The 21137-nt window shown below is 42.7% G+C and overlaps 1 protein-coding gene across 3 annotated transcripts in view; it reads left to right on the plus strand.

Annotated features, from left to right (window-relative positions):
- Positions 1-5692: 5692 nt before the first annotated feature.
- Dh44-r1 (Diuretic hormone 44 receptor 1) overlaps positions 5693-21137 on the plus strand; it is a 71754-nt gene continuing 56309 nt past the window's right edge. For all 3 annotated transcript variants that reach the window (XM_076798586.1, XM_076798587.1, XM_076798585.1), the window contains exon 1: positions 5693-6622. In XM_076798586.1, coding sequence (XP_076654701.1) covers positions 6316-6622 — 307 coding nt within the window. In that variant the 5' untranslated portion in view covers positions 5693-6315. The remainder of the gene's footprint in view (positions 6623-21137) is intronic.

A 21137-nucleotide genomic window follows, 5' to 3' on the forward strand; every position in this document is an offset into this window, starting at 1 on the left:
GAGACAGATGAAGTTGAGAATCGAACGCGACAAGCCAGTTCGTAACGTTGGTTAGAAGCAATCATAAATGCAATAAAGTTAGGATGTCATTGTTTAAACGAATACAGCATTGTTAACTGAGAGACAGTCTTGCGGAAGAGATCGATGTAAACAGTGAATTAATTCGATGTATCCGGGGATGTTCACTTTGTTTCATTAAAACACTCTCGACTCTTTATTGGACGCAATATTTCAGGCGCGAGTTCATTATGCCCTAACTCCAACAAGGACAAACTCCAATCATCGTGCATTCCGTATGCACAAGAAATTATGTTCTCTGGTGTACAGCGAAAAAATTAACGTTCCCTGAACCTGTCGTTTCCGATTAAAAATATAAATTATTGGAACACTGCCGTGCAATTATCGTTAAAAGTGCACAACGCAGAACAGCGTTTCTGGCCGAGGTCTCACGGGCATGCGAGCGTCAAACATTATTTTGTGAGCATACTTGAACGTTCATAGTGCGATGAAAAACATACACCACAGTGTTCGGGAAAGTCTGCAGAATCGTTCTAGACCAGAAACAATTGCATAGCTTTCAAGATTGAAGCAGACAAAATTCTTGAAATTCATATACAATATGAAAATGGCTGAGTTATTGAAACATACTCAAATTGACATAATGTCACACCCCTCGGGTTACATCCCTGTAGCATTCAGAGGTAAATTCTTGAAGTTATAAACGTCCCTATTCTATTTTAAGTGAAATTTCTGAAAAATTGAATGCGATGACTTTCGAACTCATGCTCGGTTATGTCTTTCTACAAAACAATCGCCGTGAGTCACTCGGCAAACCACCCTCTGACACCTTCGTTCACGTTAACCACGTTTTTCAGACTTCCGGAGGTCGGAGGTGACGAGGCAGCAGAACGGCGCGCGGTAGCCTAAGCGCGCAAGGTCGAAGAGGACAGACGGTTCCAGGGGGAAGCATAGGAGAGATGGTGGCGCATGCTCGTCCTCGTGGTGTTGCGATCGAGGCATTGCGCACCAGGTGCAGCGGAGTATCCACATCGTGCACCGTCTACCACGGCCGTTGACGGACTCCGTCAGCTAGACGCCGGCCGTCGGCGTCGCGACGCAGCTTCCTCGGGACACGCGCGCGAAGCCTCCCTCTCTCCCTGTCAACTCTCTCTCTGCCACGGTTGGGAGCACGTGCCGCTGCCAGTCGCGTGACACTGCTCGCCGGCAGACAGCCTGCCAGACGATCCCGTCGACTAGTCATCAGAAAGTCCGTACACGGTTCGTCTATTAATCACGCCTAAATCCTCGATCGGTATCTCGTAATTGCTGCTGGTTCGTTTGGAATTAGTGACGCGAGTGCTGCAAATTAGGAGGAGGACCAGCTGGTCGCGGGGATAGTGAGTTTCGAGAGGAAAGTGTGGAGTGAGTGGGATACGCAATTAGAAACTGCTTAGGAGAAAGTAAAATAAGGGAAGTTAGCGGAGGCGGAGGAGCTTAACGGATTCGAAGATGTGCATCGATGCTGACGAGAAAAACCGATCCATCGAGCAAGATCGACACTTGTCGAATGTCGATCTTCGTCTGTGCTTTCACGGTTGAAGCAGAAAAGTTCAAAGTACGTCCGAGGAAGTTGATACGCTGAGGATGCCAAGAAAATTTCGACCCCTCGAAGATGCTTTCTTCAACATTATTTGAACGTAAACGTTCACAATAAAAAATTATTTTATTCTTCATAAAAGAATATATCCTATTCAGGAAAGTCTAGAGAATTATTCTAGACAAGGAACAATAGCATTCGCAGTTGAAGCAGACAACAATTCTTGAAGTTCAGATACGTCGGAGAGAATTGATGCCTCGACGATGCTTTTTTCGGACATTGTTTAAACATACGTAAAAGCGCGTAATGTAAGAAAGGAATATATTCGGGATTGTCTATAGAATTGTCTTTGTGCCTGGCAGTCTAGAAACAGTTAGAGGAGACGGTCTACACAGTGGATTCAACAAGGTGTGCATTAATAATCACAGAAAGCGATCCAATGAGGAAAATTGAAACTTGTGGCCCGTTGAACAGGTGGTCACACAGTTACCTCGAAGATCGAGCACTGGGACATTCCAGAAAGGTAAACTTTTCGATTTCATCAATTTTGAATCGTCTACGATCGCTACCACCTGTTTGTAACTTGATATTAATGGACACTGTATCGACAGCTGGGGCGTTGGAGGTGATACACAGTCTAGACAGTGAACTCTTCGGGAAAGTGTACTTCGATGCAAAGAAACAACGAAATTAAAGCCGGTGGTGAGCTGTACAGGTGAACGAGCGATTAGCCTAAGAACAGACAGTAGCCTAAAAACTCTGTGTAATTAGATCGCTTTCTGATTTCATACGCTTCGAATTACCTCTGGACGGCACGGGTCCGGTGCTAATTGCTATTACTTGTTTATAAGCTGTTTAATATTAACAACCCGAGTGCTGGGAAAGTTTGGAGGAGGCAGTTTAAAACGTGTATTCTCCGAGGGAGTGCTTTGCAACGGGAACGAAAAACGATTGGGCATAAAGGATTCAAGCTAGTGGGTTACATGGGTAGACAGGTGGTCTTTTAGAGGATCTGCTGCGTATGTACCTTGGGAAATTAACTATTTCTTCGGTGTGCCCGCTTTAAACTACTAATTGCTGGCTTGTAGTAGACTATCTGGCATCAACTAATCGTCTGGTATCATTCTAATCGCTGAAAAATTCGTGAAAATTAAACGAGGCAATTTGGACAGTAAATCTTCCAGGAAAGTGTATTCTAAATTGCAAGGAAGTGATCAGGATAGAAAATAGAAGCTTTAAACTGCCTCTAATTCTGACATCCAGCAATTGGAACGCGGAAAAATTCTAGAAAATTGAAGAGGGCAATTTAAACAGTGAACCTTCCACGGAAGGGTACTTCAAAGTGCAAAGAATCAATAGACACACGAAATTGAAGCTAACGAAAGGCTAAACAGGTGAGCAAACGTGTTCCTCGAAAATCAAACACCCTAAAATATCATAAAATTCGCTCAGCTTCGAATTTCGCTTTAAATCGCCCCTAATCGTCGCACACCCACCGAAAATTGCTATTACCCATTTGCACACCAACTGAAATTAACAAACATTATTTGGTTATCTTAAAAGACACCGGGGGAGACAATTTATACAGTAAATTAGCGATTGAAACACGAAATTGGATGTCATTAAAATACTGAAAAAATCGCTTATTTCTCAATTTTGTTCTCTCTAAATCGCTGCTGATCGTCACAAAACCACTAACAATTATTACACTGTATTAGCACACTGACTAAAATCGATTTGCCATCTCAAAAAAACGCAAACCGTATCCGACAAGAGCCTAACCAATCGAAGCACTAAAAAATTCGCTAATATTCCAATTTCCTCCACCCTGAATCACCTCGAATCATCGCTAACCCTTTCCAATTGCCAGCACCGATTGCAATCATCGTGTCACCGTCTTGAAAAAAGGTCAGAGAAAAAACACCGTACCAACTGAACCCTCGCGAAGACCGTGCCTCGGTGCAACCAAAAACCGATCCGGATCGAACCCGTCCGACCGATCGACTCCAGCACTCCAGTGGATCCATGGATCACCCGAATCGCCCAGTCAGCCTGCAGACGGATTGCGAGGCGAGTGAAGTTTCGAAACTCGTTTCCGTAAGCTATTAAGCGGTGATTATAGGAGAGCTGCTCGCAGGAGGCTTTTCTTTTCTCTCGCATTCTCTAACTTCGTCAAGAAACTGGTCTGTGTGCTTGATCTTGGCACTCTAATCTTCTAACAAGTCCTAAAACTCGTATAGGTTCGTCTAGCACACAAAATGGAGGAACACTGACAAAACCACAGACAGCAAAATCCCTCGCATCCTCTAACTTCGTCAAGAAACTGGTCTGTGTGCTTGATCTTGGCACTCGAATCTTCTAACAAGTCCTAAACTCGTATAGGTTCGTCTATCAGACAAAATGGAGGAACACTGACTAAACAGCACGCAATAAAATGTCTCGCATCGTTTACGTAGGTAATGAAACGGATTAGGAGACGATTTTCGACAGTCCTCGCAGGATGGAGTCTTGAGGACGTTGACGCTTCGACTGTGAATGTTGTGGTTGAAGCACACTGAACCTGCTCATCGGATTTCAGTGAGCGTTATAGTTGACGAACAACGAATCCGGTTGGGTTGTCGCCTGTAAACTCAACGATCCTCTCCGGGCGTCGTTTGACGGTGCAATAAGGTTGGACAAGAAGATTGACTGGCGTTTTTAACAGGCCGTGTTTGCAGACAGACGCAATCAAGGGGGTCGTTAAGGACACGCGAGGATCGATGGTCCGCTTTAATACGTCTCGGATACACGAACTCTGGCTGGGACCACGGCACAGAAGGATTCCTCGAGGATTAACCGCGACCCTCTCTTTGAGGGCGAAGGGATCTTAGGGGATATCGCCGGAGGATCCGCGACGCTGATCTTCGACCGAGTAAGAATACGCGGCAGGGAATGATCGCAGGAGCTAAATAGATCCTTTGAGAGTCGCCGCAGGTTCGCGCTGATCCGTGCTGGGAATCCTGTTGCTCTAATTAACGAGGCCTTGTTGGACGGACACTGGGCTGTTGATGTCGTGGTGTGTCGGAGTCCTTGTGAACAATAGGGGACAGGCTGGACATGAACGTTACGAAGGAGGCCTGATTTAATTAGTCAGGATTAACGGTTAAAGATTCGGGCATTATCCGTTCTTTGAGGATATACGTGGTCTAATTGAGATTGTGATTTATTGCGTGATCTGTTTGAATGTCTAGTTTGGTGGTGGAGTGAGATGTCTTCTGATCAGGAGACATGCTGAACTTGGATATTGTACAGATATAGTTAGCAAGGATTAACATTGTACTCAAGAAAAATATTTATGGGAATTGTTCTCCTGTGTTCTCGGGGATATAGACGCTTTAATTAACATAGTGATTGAACGAGTGACCTATTCAGACGTCCATTTTGATGTTGGAACCATCATAAAGTGTAGAAGGCATCCTGACCTCGAAAATTGTATAGGACAACAAATATAATTAGCAAGCATCAACGCTGTACCTAAAGGATTCAGGAACAATATTTGTAGAAACTTTTCTGGTATTTTCTCAGTGACGTAGGCGCTTTAATTAGCATCGTAACTTAAGAAGTGACCTATTTAGGCATTCAGCTCGATGTTGGAATCTTGATGAATTATAGAAGATACCCTGGGCATGGAAATCGTACAGGACAACGGATATAACTGTCAAGGATTAACGCTGTGTCCCAAGGATTCGTGAAAAATATTGTTCGCCATTTTTCTTGTATGCTCTTCAGGACCTGGATGCTTTAATTAACATTGTGGCTTATCAGGTGACGCAGTCAGACGCTTAGTTCAATGTTGGAATCCTGATAAATGATATGCGACATTCCGATCACCAAACATAATTAACAAGGATTAACACTGTATCCTGAGGATTCGAGAAAAATATTGTTGGATGTTGTTCTCGTGTGTTCTCAAATGTCTAGACACTTTAATTAACATCGCCACTTATATAAATCATCGTAAATGTTACAAAATACTGCTGGGAACAATAATCGAATTTTTCAGCGCACCTAGCTACCCCAATTAATATTAGCACGTCATCAAGACTAAACTTTGGTTACTGCGGGCTCTCTGTAAACAATAGGAGACACTCTGAGCCTAGAATCCGTAGTGGACGCCTACATACAATTAACTAAGATTAACACTGCAGAATTCAAGAAAATCATTGATAAAAATTAGCACACCTTGCTCTTTGAAATCACACAAAACACCGGGTAAAACTAAACAGTAACAAACACTATTCACCTAAGACCTCCGAAAAAGCACTGCTACAATTTCTATCCCGTAATTCCCGCACACCCATCAGCCTCATTATCCTAATTAACATCGTGGCTTGCAAAAGCATACTTCATAAAGTGACCCCACTAGATATCAAACTTACAGTGCAAGAAAATCAGTAAACACCGGATATCTTATAAACCATATTGCAAAACATTAATAACTACAGGCGCAAAACCAGTGAAACAGTTTCAAAGAACAATTGGCCAGCTTCCCATTTCCGGCAAACACGCTCAAAGGTCCACGCGAGCTTTTACGACGGTTTAAAAGCCGTCCGGGGCCCTCGGTGGCCGAGTTGAATAATAATTCTTGCAAGCACCGACTGTGCTGGAAGTTTAGTTCGTCTGGTTTTGTTTGTCCCGCGGGAAGGCGAGGGCCGTTTGCTCGTCGGACAGTGTGGATCATGAACGGCGAAACGATGGCCTGGCTGCAGGACAACGAGACGTTCGCGGACAGTGACAATTACGTGGTGAAGGCGTTGAACTACATTAACAAGCTGAACGAATCGCGCATCGCCAAGGAGATCAAGTGTTACGAGCTGCAGCAACGCGAAGAGCTGGAACTGTCCCTCGGGACGGACGCGGGGAAGGAGCAACAGGGTTGCGAAATTAGCTGGGACTCGTTGCTCTGCTGGCCGAGAACACCGCCGGGAACGATGGCGACGTTACCGTGCCTCGAAGAGCTGAACGGCATCCGGTACGACAGCACACGTGAGTAACGATATTATGTACGCATACGGCCCTAGCTTGCCTATCGGTGAATTTCTTTGCCCTTTTCTGCTCTCTCCCCCTTTGACGTACACCGCGCCACGAGACCTTCAGACAGTGTACTGCAGTGCCTCGATATTTGTGCAAGAGATACGCACGATATTTGTCCCTAAAATCGCAGGGTGCATTCCTCGAGGAGAAGCTCATTCGTGCGAATTTGTTCGTCTTTTTTCCCTGCGAGAATTCTTTCCTCAACGATTGTATATCAGAGTAGGGACTTCAATACATCTTCCAGAATTTTTTTAGATTTTTTGAAAGCCTAGAAAGGTGCAAAAATTATTCCTGAACGTAAACGACCGTGGACGGTGCAGAAAATGCTTGTCCACGAAGGGTTAATTATTTTATCGAGCTGAAATTAATAGGGCAGTATTTTTATATACTTTAAATGAGTTTACTGCGTTGCATTTGATCTACTCATTTTTGCCATAAGCGCGTGAAATCTGCATTCTAGTCAGGAGAGTCTAAGGCAGTGTACTGTAGTGTACTGTAGTGCCTCGATATTCGCGCAAGAGATGTGCACGATATTTGCGCGCGGTGACCGTAAAATGGCAGGGCGCATTCGGATCCGTGAGAAATGTGATGCTAATTCAGCGACAAAGCTTTTTGGTGTTTAATTATTGCTGTACGGGATCTATTTGAACCAACAACAGCATCGTAGAACGCAGACGACGCGGAAAGATTTCACATGCAGCCGCCTAGCACGCTACGCGACCGACATTTACTGTCAGAGTATTCCCTTTAAGTACAGGAACCGTGCAACTTTCAGCGAAGCCGGCTATTAATTAACTGCACGCGTAATTAGTCTATAATGTGGGCGTTGGTGAATTTCTCGCGAAATTCCCTAGTACTTCGTTATCGTGTAAACACATTTTTTCATATGCACGCGAGCATAAACGAGCGTATTCGTCATGGTCAAACACGGCGCGGCGTCGCCCAAAATTCGGAGAACGATCTAAGAGGATCTAATTACGTTTTCAAAATGATAAAAGAGTTGCGTTTCGGATGTTGAATATTCTAGCTAGACTGTCGGAGAGGACTTTATGTATTTAGAATCCAAATGGATACGTGAGAAAAAAAATGCAATTCGTTGGGTCCAACTTTGATAATAAAGACAGATTGTGAAAAAATTGAAAGCACGAGAATTTGCAAACGTATTTCAAAAGTTTCTCCGGTTATGGTTTCCATAGAATGGAATGTTGAATTTTAAATGGGTCGCAGAAGGTGCAATTAACCTGTTACAGCCCCGAGGGCTGTTTCCCAGCAAGCTGTTCGTCATCGAGCTCGCCTTATTCACCGTTGGCAAATATTTGCTTATACTTCAGGAATATCGTGTATAATGTTACAATAACCAACAACCCTAATCTCGTTGTGTAACAGTGAACGGCCACGGAATTTATGCGTTTACGAACTTTCGAATGGTCTGCAGTGAAAAAAGGTCACTAGAACATAACGAGTTACTTTTCGTTTAGTGCACGACGGAGTTAATAATAGAGTTAATGACCCTGTCTGGTTTTAATGAGCAGAGCATTAGGCGATAGCATTCTACGATTTCATAAATATCGGGAATCTATTAAAAGTATTAAATTGTTCATGCAAAGCACGGAAAACACAGACCGTTTGCACGAACACCACCAATATCATAATTAATTTTGATAATCAAAAATATTCTACACAACGAAAGACTTGGAGAAATAATCTCAGGGTTTCGGAAATGTTCAAAGGCATTGTTTTCAGAGGCTTGTCGCATTAAGAGAAAATATTAGAGTAATATTAGAATATTGTTCGAGACCTTTACATTTCAATTTTCCATGTTTTGGTACTCGTTCTATATTTTTCATTTCAACGATGGTGTCCATTGTTCGTTTCCGACTCAGCCGTCGGAAAAAGTGCATCGAATGATTGAGAAACTATTTGGACGAACCTGTCGATTGATGCGGCAATTTCGTTCATTTCGTCTAATTATTTCTTGGCGAAAAATGGGGGCCAAAAGAATTATTCTTCAATGGCCGTCGTGACATTAAATACATTAACGGTTGTTAACACTAGGTTTACGGGACCTGTCAAAATGACGGGTTCTATATTATTAATTTACGATTATTGAGATTGTGAAGATCCATCTACGTGGAATTACTCAACAAACTTATTTCCTTAGGTATATATTATTTAAAAAATGGCGGAAAACTTGGATAGACACATTCTTCTTATTTTTATAAAGTAATGTAAAATACTCACTTTTAATGCTCCGTAAACCTAGTGTTAATAGCTAAAACTATGAAGAAAAATTACATAGAAGAATCGTAAAGGAAAATTGTGAACTACTCGAGGGAGATTGCTATTGCCATGCGAGACTGTACAAAATGGCGGCCTAAAGAATTATTCCTCAATGGCTGTTGTGACATTAAATACATTAACGGTTGTTAATAGGTGCAATTACGAAGAGAAATTCTAAAGAGAAACCGTAAAGAGGGCGCGTGGGAGACCGCCATGCAGTGCGATCTAAAAATGGCGCCCGGGAGAATTAGCAGGCTCGGAAAGAGAAATGGCTCCCGGTAAGAACAAAATTGAGGTTCCCGTGCAATTTGATCTGTAATGAGAAATGGAAGTTTCGAAATCCCGGTTGTGGATCTTATTCTGCGGGGAACGAGACGTTAAAGCGGAGATTCTAAACGGGCGAATTTAATTAAACGTGCTAGATGGCTCTATCTGTCTGAAAAATCTTGGTAGCGCTTCAGTATATCCGTTTATCGTGCGATTTCATCTGTCCGGTGTTCCCACGAAATTGAAAAACAACCTGGCCGGGAGATTGTTATCGAGACCTGTGTTGACGTTTATCAATGCCTCGCCAATAAATATCGTCCCGTAAATAAATTGTAAAATGGAGATCGTTGAAATTGTAATGGAGATCTTGGAACTGATGCGTCGGGAACGGTAGCGCATTAACATGCTACGCTCCTGCTTTGCTTGTTAGCATAATTGTAGGGTCTTTCTGCTTCGTTCCCGTTTTACCTATTGTTATTATTATTATTATTATTATTATTATTGCTGTTATGTAGATTCAAGAATGAACGCTAATACATAAATGGAGTTAAGCTGCTGAGAATAAAACAACGATATATAGCAGAGAGCAGTTTAAACAAGTATTATTGACATTTTTTTGGTTTTAACTGCGACTGTAGTGATTTTCCATCTGTGTAAATTAATTTTAAGAGGTTAAAATTAGTTTCATACATGTAAAATGAGTTTCTGAACTTTAACCTATTTAAATTAATTTTCACAGACGGCATTAAGTAGAAATTAATTTGTCATAAATGTTTAGAGAAAATTCCTCGGAAAATTATGAAATCGATTTCATAATGATAATCTAAGTAAATTAATTTGGGGAGATACACTGTTAAGTAGAAATTAATTTGTTATATTGAACATATGAGGAGCAAAATGAGATTCGTTTCCAACGATAATCCGGCAAATATAATTTTGAAAGGTCCCGTTAGTTCGAATACATTATATTTGAATTATGTAAAGCAGATGCCCTCGTAAATTATGAGATCGGTTCGTGAATGAATTTACTATCACATTTTTAAATGAATCCATTACATTTCGAAGCAAGTTTCAAGCAAATTTTCTTGCAAACGCGATGGTACTTAAAAATAACACAATTTAACTTTGCGCGGTACTGATAAACAGATACGAATTTATTATATATTAAATATTTAGACCGTGAATTTAGGCACCGTGAGTTATGATACTAGTTTCATATCCACTTTCCGCATTCGTTTCATATAAGTCCATATTTGCACCCACGTGTTTACGCATTCTTCCATTTCCCTGTTTTATGATGCTCTCATATTTCGCCTAAATTTTTCACTGTCCCACGGATTAATTTATACACTCATAAATACGTATCTTTCACACATCCGCGTGCGCGCGTGCAAATAATCATATTTATTTTTAAAATAATCCGACAATCGACAGCGCGATAATCATTAATCGCCACGCGTGCACGAAACGTGTCGAAACTAGAGCAACGCATCTTGCGTTCGGTCGAATCAAATCTACAAATCGCACAACAGTTCCGTCAAAAAGTGAAACCTGCTGCACTCTGTTTCCACAGCTGAAAGAACTGGTTGGAACGAGACCGTGTGCAGCGCCGAGTGAAAAAAGAAACAGTTAAAAATAAAAGCGTAGGTCCTGCGCGAGAAAACGCATGAAACGGGTGAATAAATAATTTCCGCGTCAGAGGGAAAAAGCTGTCCCGTTTTTCGACTGGCCAGTTTTCGAGCTGAGTCCATCATTTTTCTTATGTCGTATTCGAGGTCGTAGGTAAGGTGTGTCGGGTCACGTGGAATATAAATATGAATATGGATCGTGCTCGTGTCCCATTTCAATTATTCCACCGGGCTACGGGGTGCTTCTTGTTTCCGGGCAGAAGAACAAGTTCGCAAGTTCTGCAGCGTTCCGCGAGATCGATCGGCAGAAGAATTTACAATTCCAAGTTCGTTCCTCGTCAAACTATTCGGCGACTGCTCCGTCTAAGACGTCCCGAACGTATCCGAGACGAAATTCCTTTCGTTCGGGCTTCATTGTCCCGGAAATCGACACGGGAAGTTAGGGGACGCCCACCAGGGGTCCCAATCGATGAATTAGGAGGAATTTTTCTTGTACTATACGTCCCACAGAGACGCAAAGTGACCTCTGATATTAGTTTCATTAACAATGAAACAAATGACGCAAATAGTGTTCAAAATATATTATAACAAAAAATAAATTTGAAAAATGGATGAACAATTATGTCACCCATGTGCGCTCAACGTGGCAATCAACGTGTTAAACCAGAGCTGTTCAGTGTCTGCCCGTACGGGCTGCGATTTTCTTGCCTTGGGCATACGCAGAACGCCACGCCCCTGCGGGCACGAAACCACGCCCATGCGGGCGAGGCTGCATGATTTGTCACACGTATTGGCACAGCTGCGTGGCCAGCTACGGCTGTGCTACGACCTATCCCCACTCCGTTGAGTCATTTGCCCGCAGCTGTGCCCGCGGGCACGATACCCAGAATAATGTATGAGTATATGACGATTCTTGATCATAGTCGACTGCATAAGACCTAATTTCTTCAGGACGCACTCTGTCTACAAAAATATTATTTCTCACAAAATGGCAACTAAAGGCAAAAAGCTATTCAATTTGTATCAAGTACAGGAGTGTTACTCTTGCTTAAAAATAGTTTCAATTGGTAACATTTAGTAACTTGGGTTCTGCATTCCACAAAACGTGAAATAGCTTACAAAAGAAACGAACACCATGTATATCAAGATGTCCCGAAGTGGAAATAATCGTATGAGTCACTAAATTGAAATTTTGCAATTTTATATTTACCTTCAACTGTGGAATTCATATTATTATGAATATAAAAGTATTAATAATGCCAGGTAATCAGAACACACGTTTTCATATACACTATTTCGCGGCAAGCGATCGAGTAACGTAAAACAACAACAGTCATTTGTTTCATTCTTAATGAAACTAATACCAGAGGTCACTTTGCGTCTCTGTGGGATGTATTGTACATAAAAAAATTCACCGATACGTGTTCTTCGTTACCTTCAATTTTGAACTTGTTTCCTCGTAATTCATCGATTGGGACCATGATATTGCGGTATTGCGTACACGAACATTGTCTGTGCATTGTTCACCGTTTCTACTTGGCCCTGACCGGGACAAATGGTGCTACGTACAGTAAACGCGTCGGTATACGCGAGAAATTCGACACCGAAATGTCACTCACAACGGGCACAGACGTTATTTCGCGGTCTCTCGTCGCTATTGGACGGAAAAAAGGATAAAAAGCTTCGTTATTTGTAATTATCTTTTTACGATACCTTTAGCGGTATATGCGCGACGCTTTCCTGATTAAATCGATACCAAACACGGTACAGTTTGGTTCGTGCTTATTCGTTTAATCCGCGATTTTGTAGAACCTCTACTATCCGAACCAGTCAGGGGGTCACGTGCGCTCGGATTTATATCTGAAAGACCGGACCGATTTGGATGAAATTTTACAGTATTGTTCTTAAGAGTATTGTGTATTTGTTGACGAAGCGGATTATTTGTTTATTCATTCTTTATAAAGTCAACATTATCAGAATATTAACAACGATTTTCAAATACGGCGATTAATGAAAAATCTAACACGATCAATTCCTTTGTACTTCGCGTTGGCTGAAGTCAATGCGTTCGAGCAGCTTGCGAACCCCCGGTGTATGGGGGCTGTAATTCCGGGTTCGGTTCCGGCGTGGGAAACAGAAAGACGTAAAAGAAGAGGGATAACAGCTCCGGGAGAGCTTTTACATTTTTTTTTCTGTCCGCTCGTTCACCTCTTTCTCGGGGCAGTCCGTCTTCGCTGAGCGGCCGGGAGAATCGATATCTGGAATTTCCTCGTGGCTCGTAAACGCCGGTACGTCCCCGTGAAGCGCGAGTAGCTTCCGCTTTAATGATCCTCCCGCGCCGAGGAATCTATAAAACGGGCTCGCACGCGTTTCCGGCCATCGCAGGAATATCGGATCGCGATTTCCACAGGCTCGGAATCAAGCGTTACAGCGCGCATCGCAGGCGACGCGACGCGTCGCGACGGTGCATCCTATGCACGCGTTCGAGCTCGCCGTGTAACGCCTTGCATCCGCCGGGCTCGGTCAATCAGTTCGTTTCAGTTGCATTCAAAATAACGAAGCATGCAGCTTCTCGGTTCTATTGACTATCTATTTTATACTGGAAACTATCAGCTATCTTTCTGCGCAATCCCCGTGTCGATCGTGACATTTGTCGAATTCTGAAACCACTTCCATCCCCGTCTTTAATAATTTAGGGAGACAGAATTATTTGTGAATTTTTACGTCAATTTATCGAGCGCAGCAAATTCGATTACGATTTGCAATATGCTCGAAGGGTAACAGAGTATCCTCGGATTTTTATTTCAATAAATTGCAGTTCCATGTGTGCAGGCAGTAGAATTGGCCGATCGTGGTCAGACGCGTCCTGTCGCACGCCTGAAAGATTATTGAGATTTACAGATGCGTTCGTGGGGAACTATTCGATAAAATTATTTAGTATAATGTTTCCCAGTGATGTTCCATCGTTGTTAGATTCCTTTTTTTACGATTGAGATCCAGCTCGATCTCGATATTCGAAATCAGCGGACGATCTTCGATTACACTTCTCTCTTAGCTCGCGAGAACGCATCGTGCAAACAATCGAGTTACAACGGTTAATTAGTCGATTATCGATTCCCTCCTGCCTTTATTTGCCATGCGGGATTGCCGAGTCAGCCTATTTTCGGTTAGGCGGAGGTAGACTGAATCGAAAGTTAGGTTTGAGATTTCGACGAGATAGCGTTACTGTCTTCGCTGGTGTACGTGTACGTATAGTTCGTCGGTGATCTTTATTTTTCGATTCGGTCGGTGAAAATTTTTTTCCCCGATATTTCACCGCTGAAAACTGTCAAACGTTGAAATATTTATAAGTGCGGTAGACGTTTCACTTGAACATTTCACAAATTTCCAATTCCGTCTTCAACGAACTCCATTTCGACTTATAATTAGACAGAGACTCTACAAAATATCGTTCAAATTTATCATTCGCTTTATCGAAAATCATCACTTCAAAATTTTAAACATTTAACCAATACCTACGAACTTCACAAAATAAATAAATCACTAAAAAGCATCCAAACATCCTTTACGTCTTCGGTAAACGTCAGACTTTTTATCCACCTGAAAATCCTTTGTAAAGCAGCTGAAATCACTGACCGAAATCCCAGAGAACAGTCTCGTGAAAAAAAGAAAAGCGACGCGCACGCAAAAACGAAGCACAATGCAAAATAATATTGGAATAATCTTGCGATTGTACTCTTCGGGTAAAAGGTCGTGTAGCACGGACACAGTAAACAAAAAAAAAAGAAACTTGCAAATCATGTATTGTTGCGGACCACGGAGGAAAAAATACGGGATGAAAAAAATGCAACAACGGTTTCGGCCAGGCGAAATGAAAAAGTTAGCCGCATCCGGGTCAGAGTTCCCCGCAATTTTTTCCCTTATCGGACACGAAACCTAACACGACCGGGACCCAATCGCGTCGAACATTGTTACACGTTTCCCGCGAACAGTGATCGGCGGCCGGAGTGTTAATTGGAAGTATTCATTTGGAAAACGATGAGAGGGGGAACTGGGGAGAGGGAGAGGTTGGCAGTGGTAGCACATAAAACCGCAATTGTTCGGTGACGGGGGTTTGTTATTGCGGCGCGGGATCGCGGAATTAATTAGCGAACGAGCGGCGCGTGTCGCCGGCGCTAATGGTTTCCAAATCCCTTCGTGAATATTCATTTTAAAGATGTCGGAAACGGCGCGCGACAGCCTAATTCAACGTTAAACATCGGGGACCCATTGCGGACGGATACTTTATTAATTGAGTTGCTATTAATTGTCCAATGGAAAATTCTTTTTTCCCCTCTGCAAAGCTGTTTGAAAGCGAAACAAAACTGTTTCAATGTTGTTTGAATTTGATGGCACAACAATGTTTTATCGGCGTCGAACGCAGGAACGTGTTGGTATCGGCGGAACAAAGCCTTCGTTTTTAATGGTTCTTTTTTGTGTGCGAATCGTTTACTGGCATATTCGCAACGCTTTTCTGTTTCGAAAGAGTACCAACACGATACCATTCGAATTATTATTTACTTGTTTAATCCACGATATGGTGGAGCCTCGATTATCCGAACTAACCGGTGGAATATTAATACTGCAGTGATACAATTTGAGTTGCAATGTACAGTGAATTGATCGAACTGTTTAAATTCGGATAATAGGGAATTCATCGAGTGTTCAAATATCATCGGTTCGGATAATCGAGATTCTGCGTAATCGTGGATTGAACGGACAATAGTTCGAATTGTGTTGTGTTGGTACTCGTTTTAATCAGAAATGCGTCACAAACATGTTCGCAAAGGTCTCACAAGTATTTTATCGTCGCCCTTGAAGAGATCTGGAATAATTTTGCTCGGGTCCTTGCCGAAATTAGCTGGGAAGTTGGTCGCATGATTCGACGATATTTACGTTGACGTCTCCATGAGCACGCAATGCGTGTAAGGTAGCCGATGACGCATAGGAAAAATAACATGGTGCCGTTCGAAATTGAGCAGCGGCTGTACTCTGGCGTTCATTAGAAAAAGGAAACGTAGTTCGATCCAGCCAATGCATCAGCTTGTGTGTAACTCGATATTAACAGCAAATTCAATACCGTGCATTGAGCGGCGCAATAATGGTCGCGTTACCGTACCGATGCACTGGGTGGCACCTTTCCAACTGCTATTATAGCAGAGCCTACAATACTGTGCTTGAAAAATGGTCGCGACGCATGGAGCAATATTGGCGATCTAGGAACGCATTTTTCCATCTTTGTTGTTGTTTTCGTGCAGCTTTTTCCATCTACATTAACCATTGATTTCATCTTTGTTGTTGTTTTCGTGCAGCTTTTTTCCTTTTCCTCTGCTCTCTACTCACGCATACTCGCACGTTCACACTCGTATTCATACTTATACGCATTTTTATCACAAATTTTTGCTATTGCAAATCAAAGATCCTATTTTCCGATTTGATTTCCACGTTTCATTTGCAATCGATCGAACCAATCCCGGAGGTGATTTGAAGCATCGATCGACGCAGTATGATTCACGTAGGCGCGCAGCTGGATCATTCCGTAATTGCGTCGGATTGTTTTTGGCGGGCGTGGGGAGAGGTTGGGTCGCGTTCAACCCGTGATTTATAACGACCTCACACGGTATTCAAGGCTGCAAGGGATGCATGCACGCCGCGGCGCGCCCACGTGCGCGGACTATGCACCGGAACTGTAGGGAGAGCGAGGGAGCGACAAAGTTAGAGAGTCAGCGAGCGAGAAGGTGAGATAGATGGAGAGCGAGGATGAGAGTGTGCGCAAGAGAGGGAGAGAATGATAAAGTTGAAGAGTTGGAGAGTGAGGAAGTTGAAGAACAAGAGAGTCCGGGAGGACGAGAGTGGGAAACTTACAGAATAAAAGAGAGAGAGGGAGAGAGAGAGTCGGCGGGAGATTGCGGGACACAGGAAGTGGGATTACGACCGCAGACCCGAGAAATGTAATATAATGGCGGGCAGATTGGCCGAGCTTTACGATGGCCATTACCTACTCGATGACAGGCCGCCAAAAGCGAAATCTTCGCAGCGGAAGAGAGCCCGGCGATCTGCTGTCAACCCCCGACACCTCCATGAATGTCAATCGATAGCTCGTCCCCCGATGAGCAGCAACAAGGCTCTGGTCGTTGCTGCTATACGCTATACACTTCTATCGGACGATTCCGCGTCCGACTCTCGGCTATTGCCTTTCTTATTGCGTGCTTTTCCCGCTGGAACGACCGCATGAATACCGAATCGCAAATATTACCGAGCGGCGCCGCGAATATGCAACCCGCTATACGCCGCGGACGATTATTCACCACGCCCTGGGCTCCGCGATACTCCCTACTAATATCGACGCTACTCAGCGTTTTCGAACGAACTTTATGCCCCGGTGATAAGCAACAATCTGACCTTTCCTGCGCTGTTGCGTGCCTCTGCATTCATACTTCTCTGGGTTTTGTCGAAACTATTTTTTAACCTCTCGTTTCTAACGATTTCTTAACCGTACCAGCACATTCGTTGCATTCTTCTGATTAAAAAGAGCACCAACATCACATAGTCCGAAAAATATTTTTTATTATCTAAAAACCTGGTTAGTTCGCATAATCGAAGTTCTACAATATCGCGGATTAAACGAGCATGCATGATCCGAACGACGTCATGTTGGTGCTCGTATTAATCGGAAAAATGCCACGAATGCTTCGATAAAAGTTAGAGAACAGAATAATCAGGAACAAGAAAGTTTGAACAATTTTAATATAACTTTCTGCGTTCCAGATATAATGTGCTGTGCTGTGTTTCTAATGAGAAAATGCGAGGGATTAAGCGGCGCTCGGTTGTTTCGATAGCAGACTTTCCCCCGTAGGGGAAAAGCGGAATTCCACTGGCACGATATGGCGCGTCCCTCATTTCCCTCGAGAACCACTTTGAAATTCCTGTAGCGGCTCCGAAGTGCGCGATCCTGAAAAAGATACGCCCGCGAGCGCGTTTTTGTCAAAACAAACGTTGAAATACGAACCGTCTTTCTCTCCACCGTTTCTGTCATACTGTCGCGAATATTCCCCTCGGGCCTGCGCGCAGGAGAAACATGACAATGTCTCGAAACGAGTTAAGATAATTGAAGACGTAAGCGAAGTCGTTGTTAATTGCTCGGAAAACGGCGGAGGAAAATGGAACGGATGGGAAAGAATCGTCCGTCGGACATTGGATCCGGGTTTCTTGAATTTCAGCTCGTGGGAAATTCAGCGTTCTACATTGTTTTCAACACTTTGTTACTTTGATTAACAATTGTATGCTCCCCTGCGAGGTATTCTTGGTTTCTCGGCTGTTAATTACAGATTATATTGTGAAACTCGAAATTTCTTTACTCTGACCCGTCTGAAAAAAATAAATAATCATCGTTTCACAAATAGTAAAATACGTTTTTTTAATTTAGCATGTCCGATTAGTCAACGCAGTTAGTAATTATTTATTACGGAACTGAAAATTTTAAAACGTTCGATGGAATAGAGTGGCAAATGTTTGCTAACATTTTGTCGCAACAGAATAATGATTTTAATTTTGCACAAAGATCCGCAATCTATTCGCGACGTGAAAGGAGTAAAATTGCTATAACCGCTGAAATTAAGTCGGCGAGGAAGTTATTCGAGATGATCCGCATTATCTCCCGAAGTTCCACAAAACCGAACTTCCCGCCGGATCGACGCCGATGAAGTAACCTTTTTGCCTTATGCAAATTCGAGATTGGCGGACGACCGAGCGCACACATAGACAGAGACACAGACACGGCCATGATCAACCACCTGCCTCGTCCCAGCGTGATCACGTGCGGTTAAACTTTCCGGAAGCTATTCATGATAACCCGCGAATCTAATTATCCTCGCCGGTGCATGAAGTTATTAACTCTAACGCGATCCAAATGTTCCGAGTCCTCGAAACTTAACCCGCGGCGTCATCTCCCACGCCTCTGCCGTTATGAATTTACACGGTTCGTTTCACACCACTTTCCTAAAAAAAAAAAACACCGTGATTCGATCGGAATGTACCTTGGTTTTTAATTTTTGCATTATTTTCAGCGAGTTAAAAAATCACCGCGGTAATGAATGCACATCTTTTCCGTGGAAGCTATTAACGCGGCTGTGTGTTGTGCCGAGAAGTGTGTGATATTGTTTATAACATGTTAATTTAGAAATATTTAACATTTTATACTGTTGCGGAAATTTCAAGTTCTTTTCTATGTATTTCTGAATTTCTTCGGATGGAATAATTGATCAGAGCGACCGTTGAAATAACGTCTCAGATTTGTACAATTTATTTAGTCGTTTCGTAGCTGAGAAAAATGTCAAACGTTTGTTGAACAGCGTCCGTGATCTGAATTGAGCGAATGGACGTTCGCAGAAAATTAATTTTTGAGCCCGGAAGCATAATACCGTGAAATATGGATGACATCACGTCACCGAGGCGACAGTCAAAGTGTGAACACATTCTTCGAGACCGACGCTGTCGCGTCGGATCGATTTTCCTTGATTTAATGTCCCCGATAAGACATAAATCCAATTACGATCATCGACCCAACATGTCGGCAGCCTTCAAGGACACGTTGCAACTCCATTTCCGGCCGTTTCCGCCGCCCCTTGTTGTTATCATAATCGACGTGTCTCCTCCTGCATGCGGCCAACAAATTTTGCACTGGCTGCTGCACTCGCCAGCCAGCGAATTTAAATTCGAGCGGGAAAAGTTAATCAACGCGAATGAAAGAGGTCCTTGCTAAATGAGGGAGAGTCCTGCGGTTTCCTGTCCGAAGAATTTCATTATTTTCTGTTAATTAAACAGTTCGAGAAAAATTTATTTCGCTACTAGTATACTCTGCTATATTATATTCTGGTACCTTACACTATGTTCTAGTATATTATAGTATATTGTAGTACCTTCCACTGTATTCGAGTATATTACAGTATATTCTGGGACCTTACACTATATTCTAGTATGTTATAGTATATTCTGGTACCTTACACTATAGTCTAGAATATTATAGTATATTCTAGTACCTTACACTGTATTCGAGTATATTACAGTATATTCTGGTACCTTGCACTATATTCTAGTATGTTATAGTATATTCTGGTACCTTACACTATAGTTTAGAATATTATAGTATATTCTGGTACCATATACTGCATTCTAGTATACTACAGTATATTCTGGTACCTTACACTATATTCTAGTATATTACAGTATATTCTGGTACCTTACACTATATTCTAGTATGTTATAGTATATTCTGGTACCTTATACTGTATTCTAGTGTATTCTAGTATATTCTAGGATATTGCATTGTATTCTAATATATTCTAGTGTATTCTAATATAATATACGATATTTTAATATATGACAATTCGAGACGATTACTACATTTAAATAATAAAACTTGCAGTACAAACTCGGAAAGATCTATTAAAATTCCATGTATGAAATCAAGTAAATGTTACATTAACAACAATCCTACATCAAAATGTCCAAACTGCACGCAAATCATTAAAATTGCGAATTCGCAGTTCCAGCGATTCACTGACCAAAGTTACGAATAAAATCGACAAAATCGCCCGCGACGGAGCTAATTCTATGCAAAATGATTGTCCCCAGATCCCACAGTCCTGAATGACGATGATTTCCAGTAAATTACTCGAGGACACGGTGGTCGACACGGGAGTTGTTCCCGCTCCCACGGTGTCGCACCCTCGAAACGAGAAAAACGAACGTTGTCGTAAAAATCTTATTTTCTCCCATACCTGAGTTTGCTCTTTTTATTACAGTCGGCCCCAGCCAACAAATTGTTGCAACCTGAAAGCTTTTCTCTATTGGATTATGTCTTGGGGAATCGCGGCAACGTGACCTTGAGCCGCTATCGAACTTTCAGAACGGAAGGGAACGTGGCACTCCTTCTTGCTTCCTTTCTCTCTCTCTCTCTCTCTCTCTCTCTCTCTCTCTCTCTCTCTCTCTCTCTCACTCTTTTTTTTTCTCGGGATCGAATCGCGATCCATCTCGCGAACAGAAGACGGTCTTCTTTCGAGTCGCAGCACTCGGACGTTCGAGAGGGTACGTCCTAATCCGGTTCCGGCCGGATGTTCGAAAGGAACGGTAATACGGCACGAAAAGCATATTTCTACGAGCTGAGCGAGCGCGTTTCCGGCGCATCTTCTACGATAAAACTTCGAAAAAGGGGCGGCGACTCCGTTGCCAAAGGAAATTTCGTGAAGTTCAAA

This window comes from Halictus rubicundus, chromosome 12, assembly GCF_050948215.1.
Source record: "Halictus rubicundus isolate RS-2024b chromosome 12, iyHalRubi1_principal, whole genome shotgun sequence".
Taxonomy (NCBI): Eukaryota; Metazoa; Arthropoda; class Insecta; order Hymenoptera; family Halictidae; genus Halictus; species Halictus rubicundus.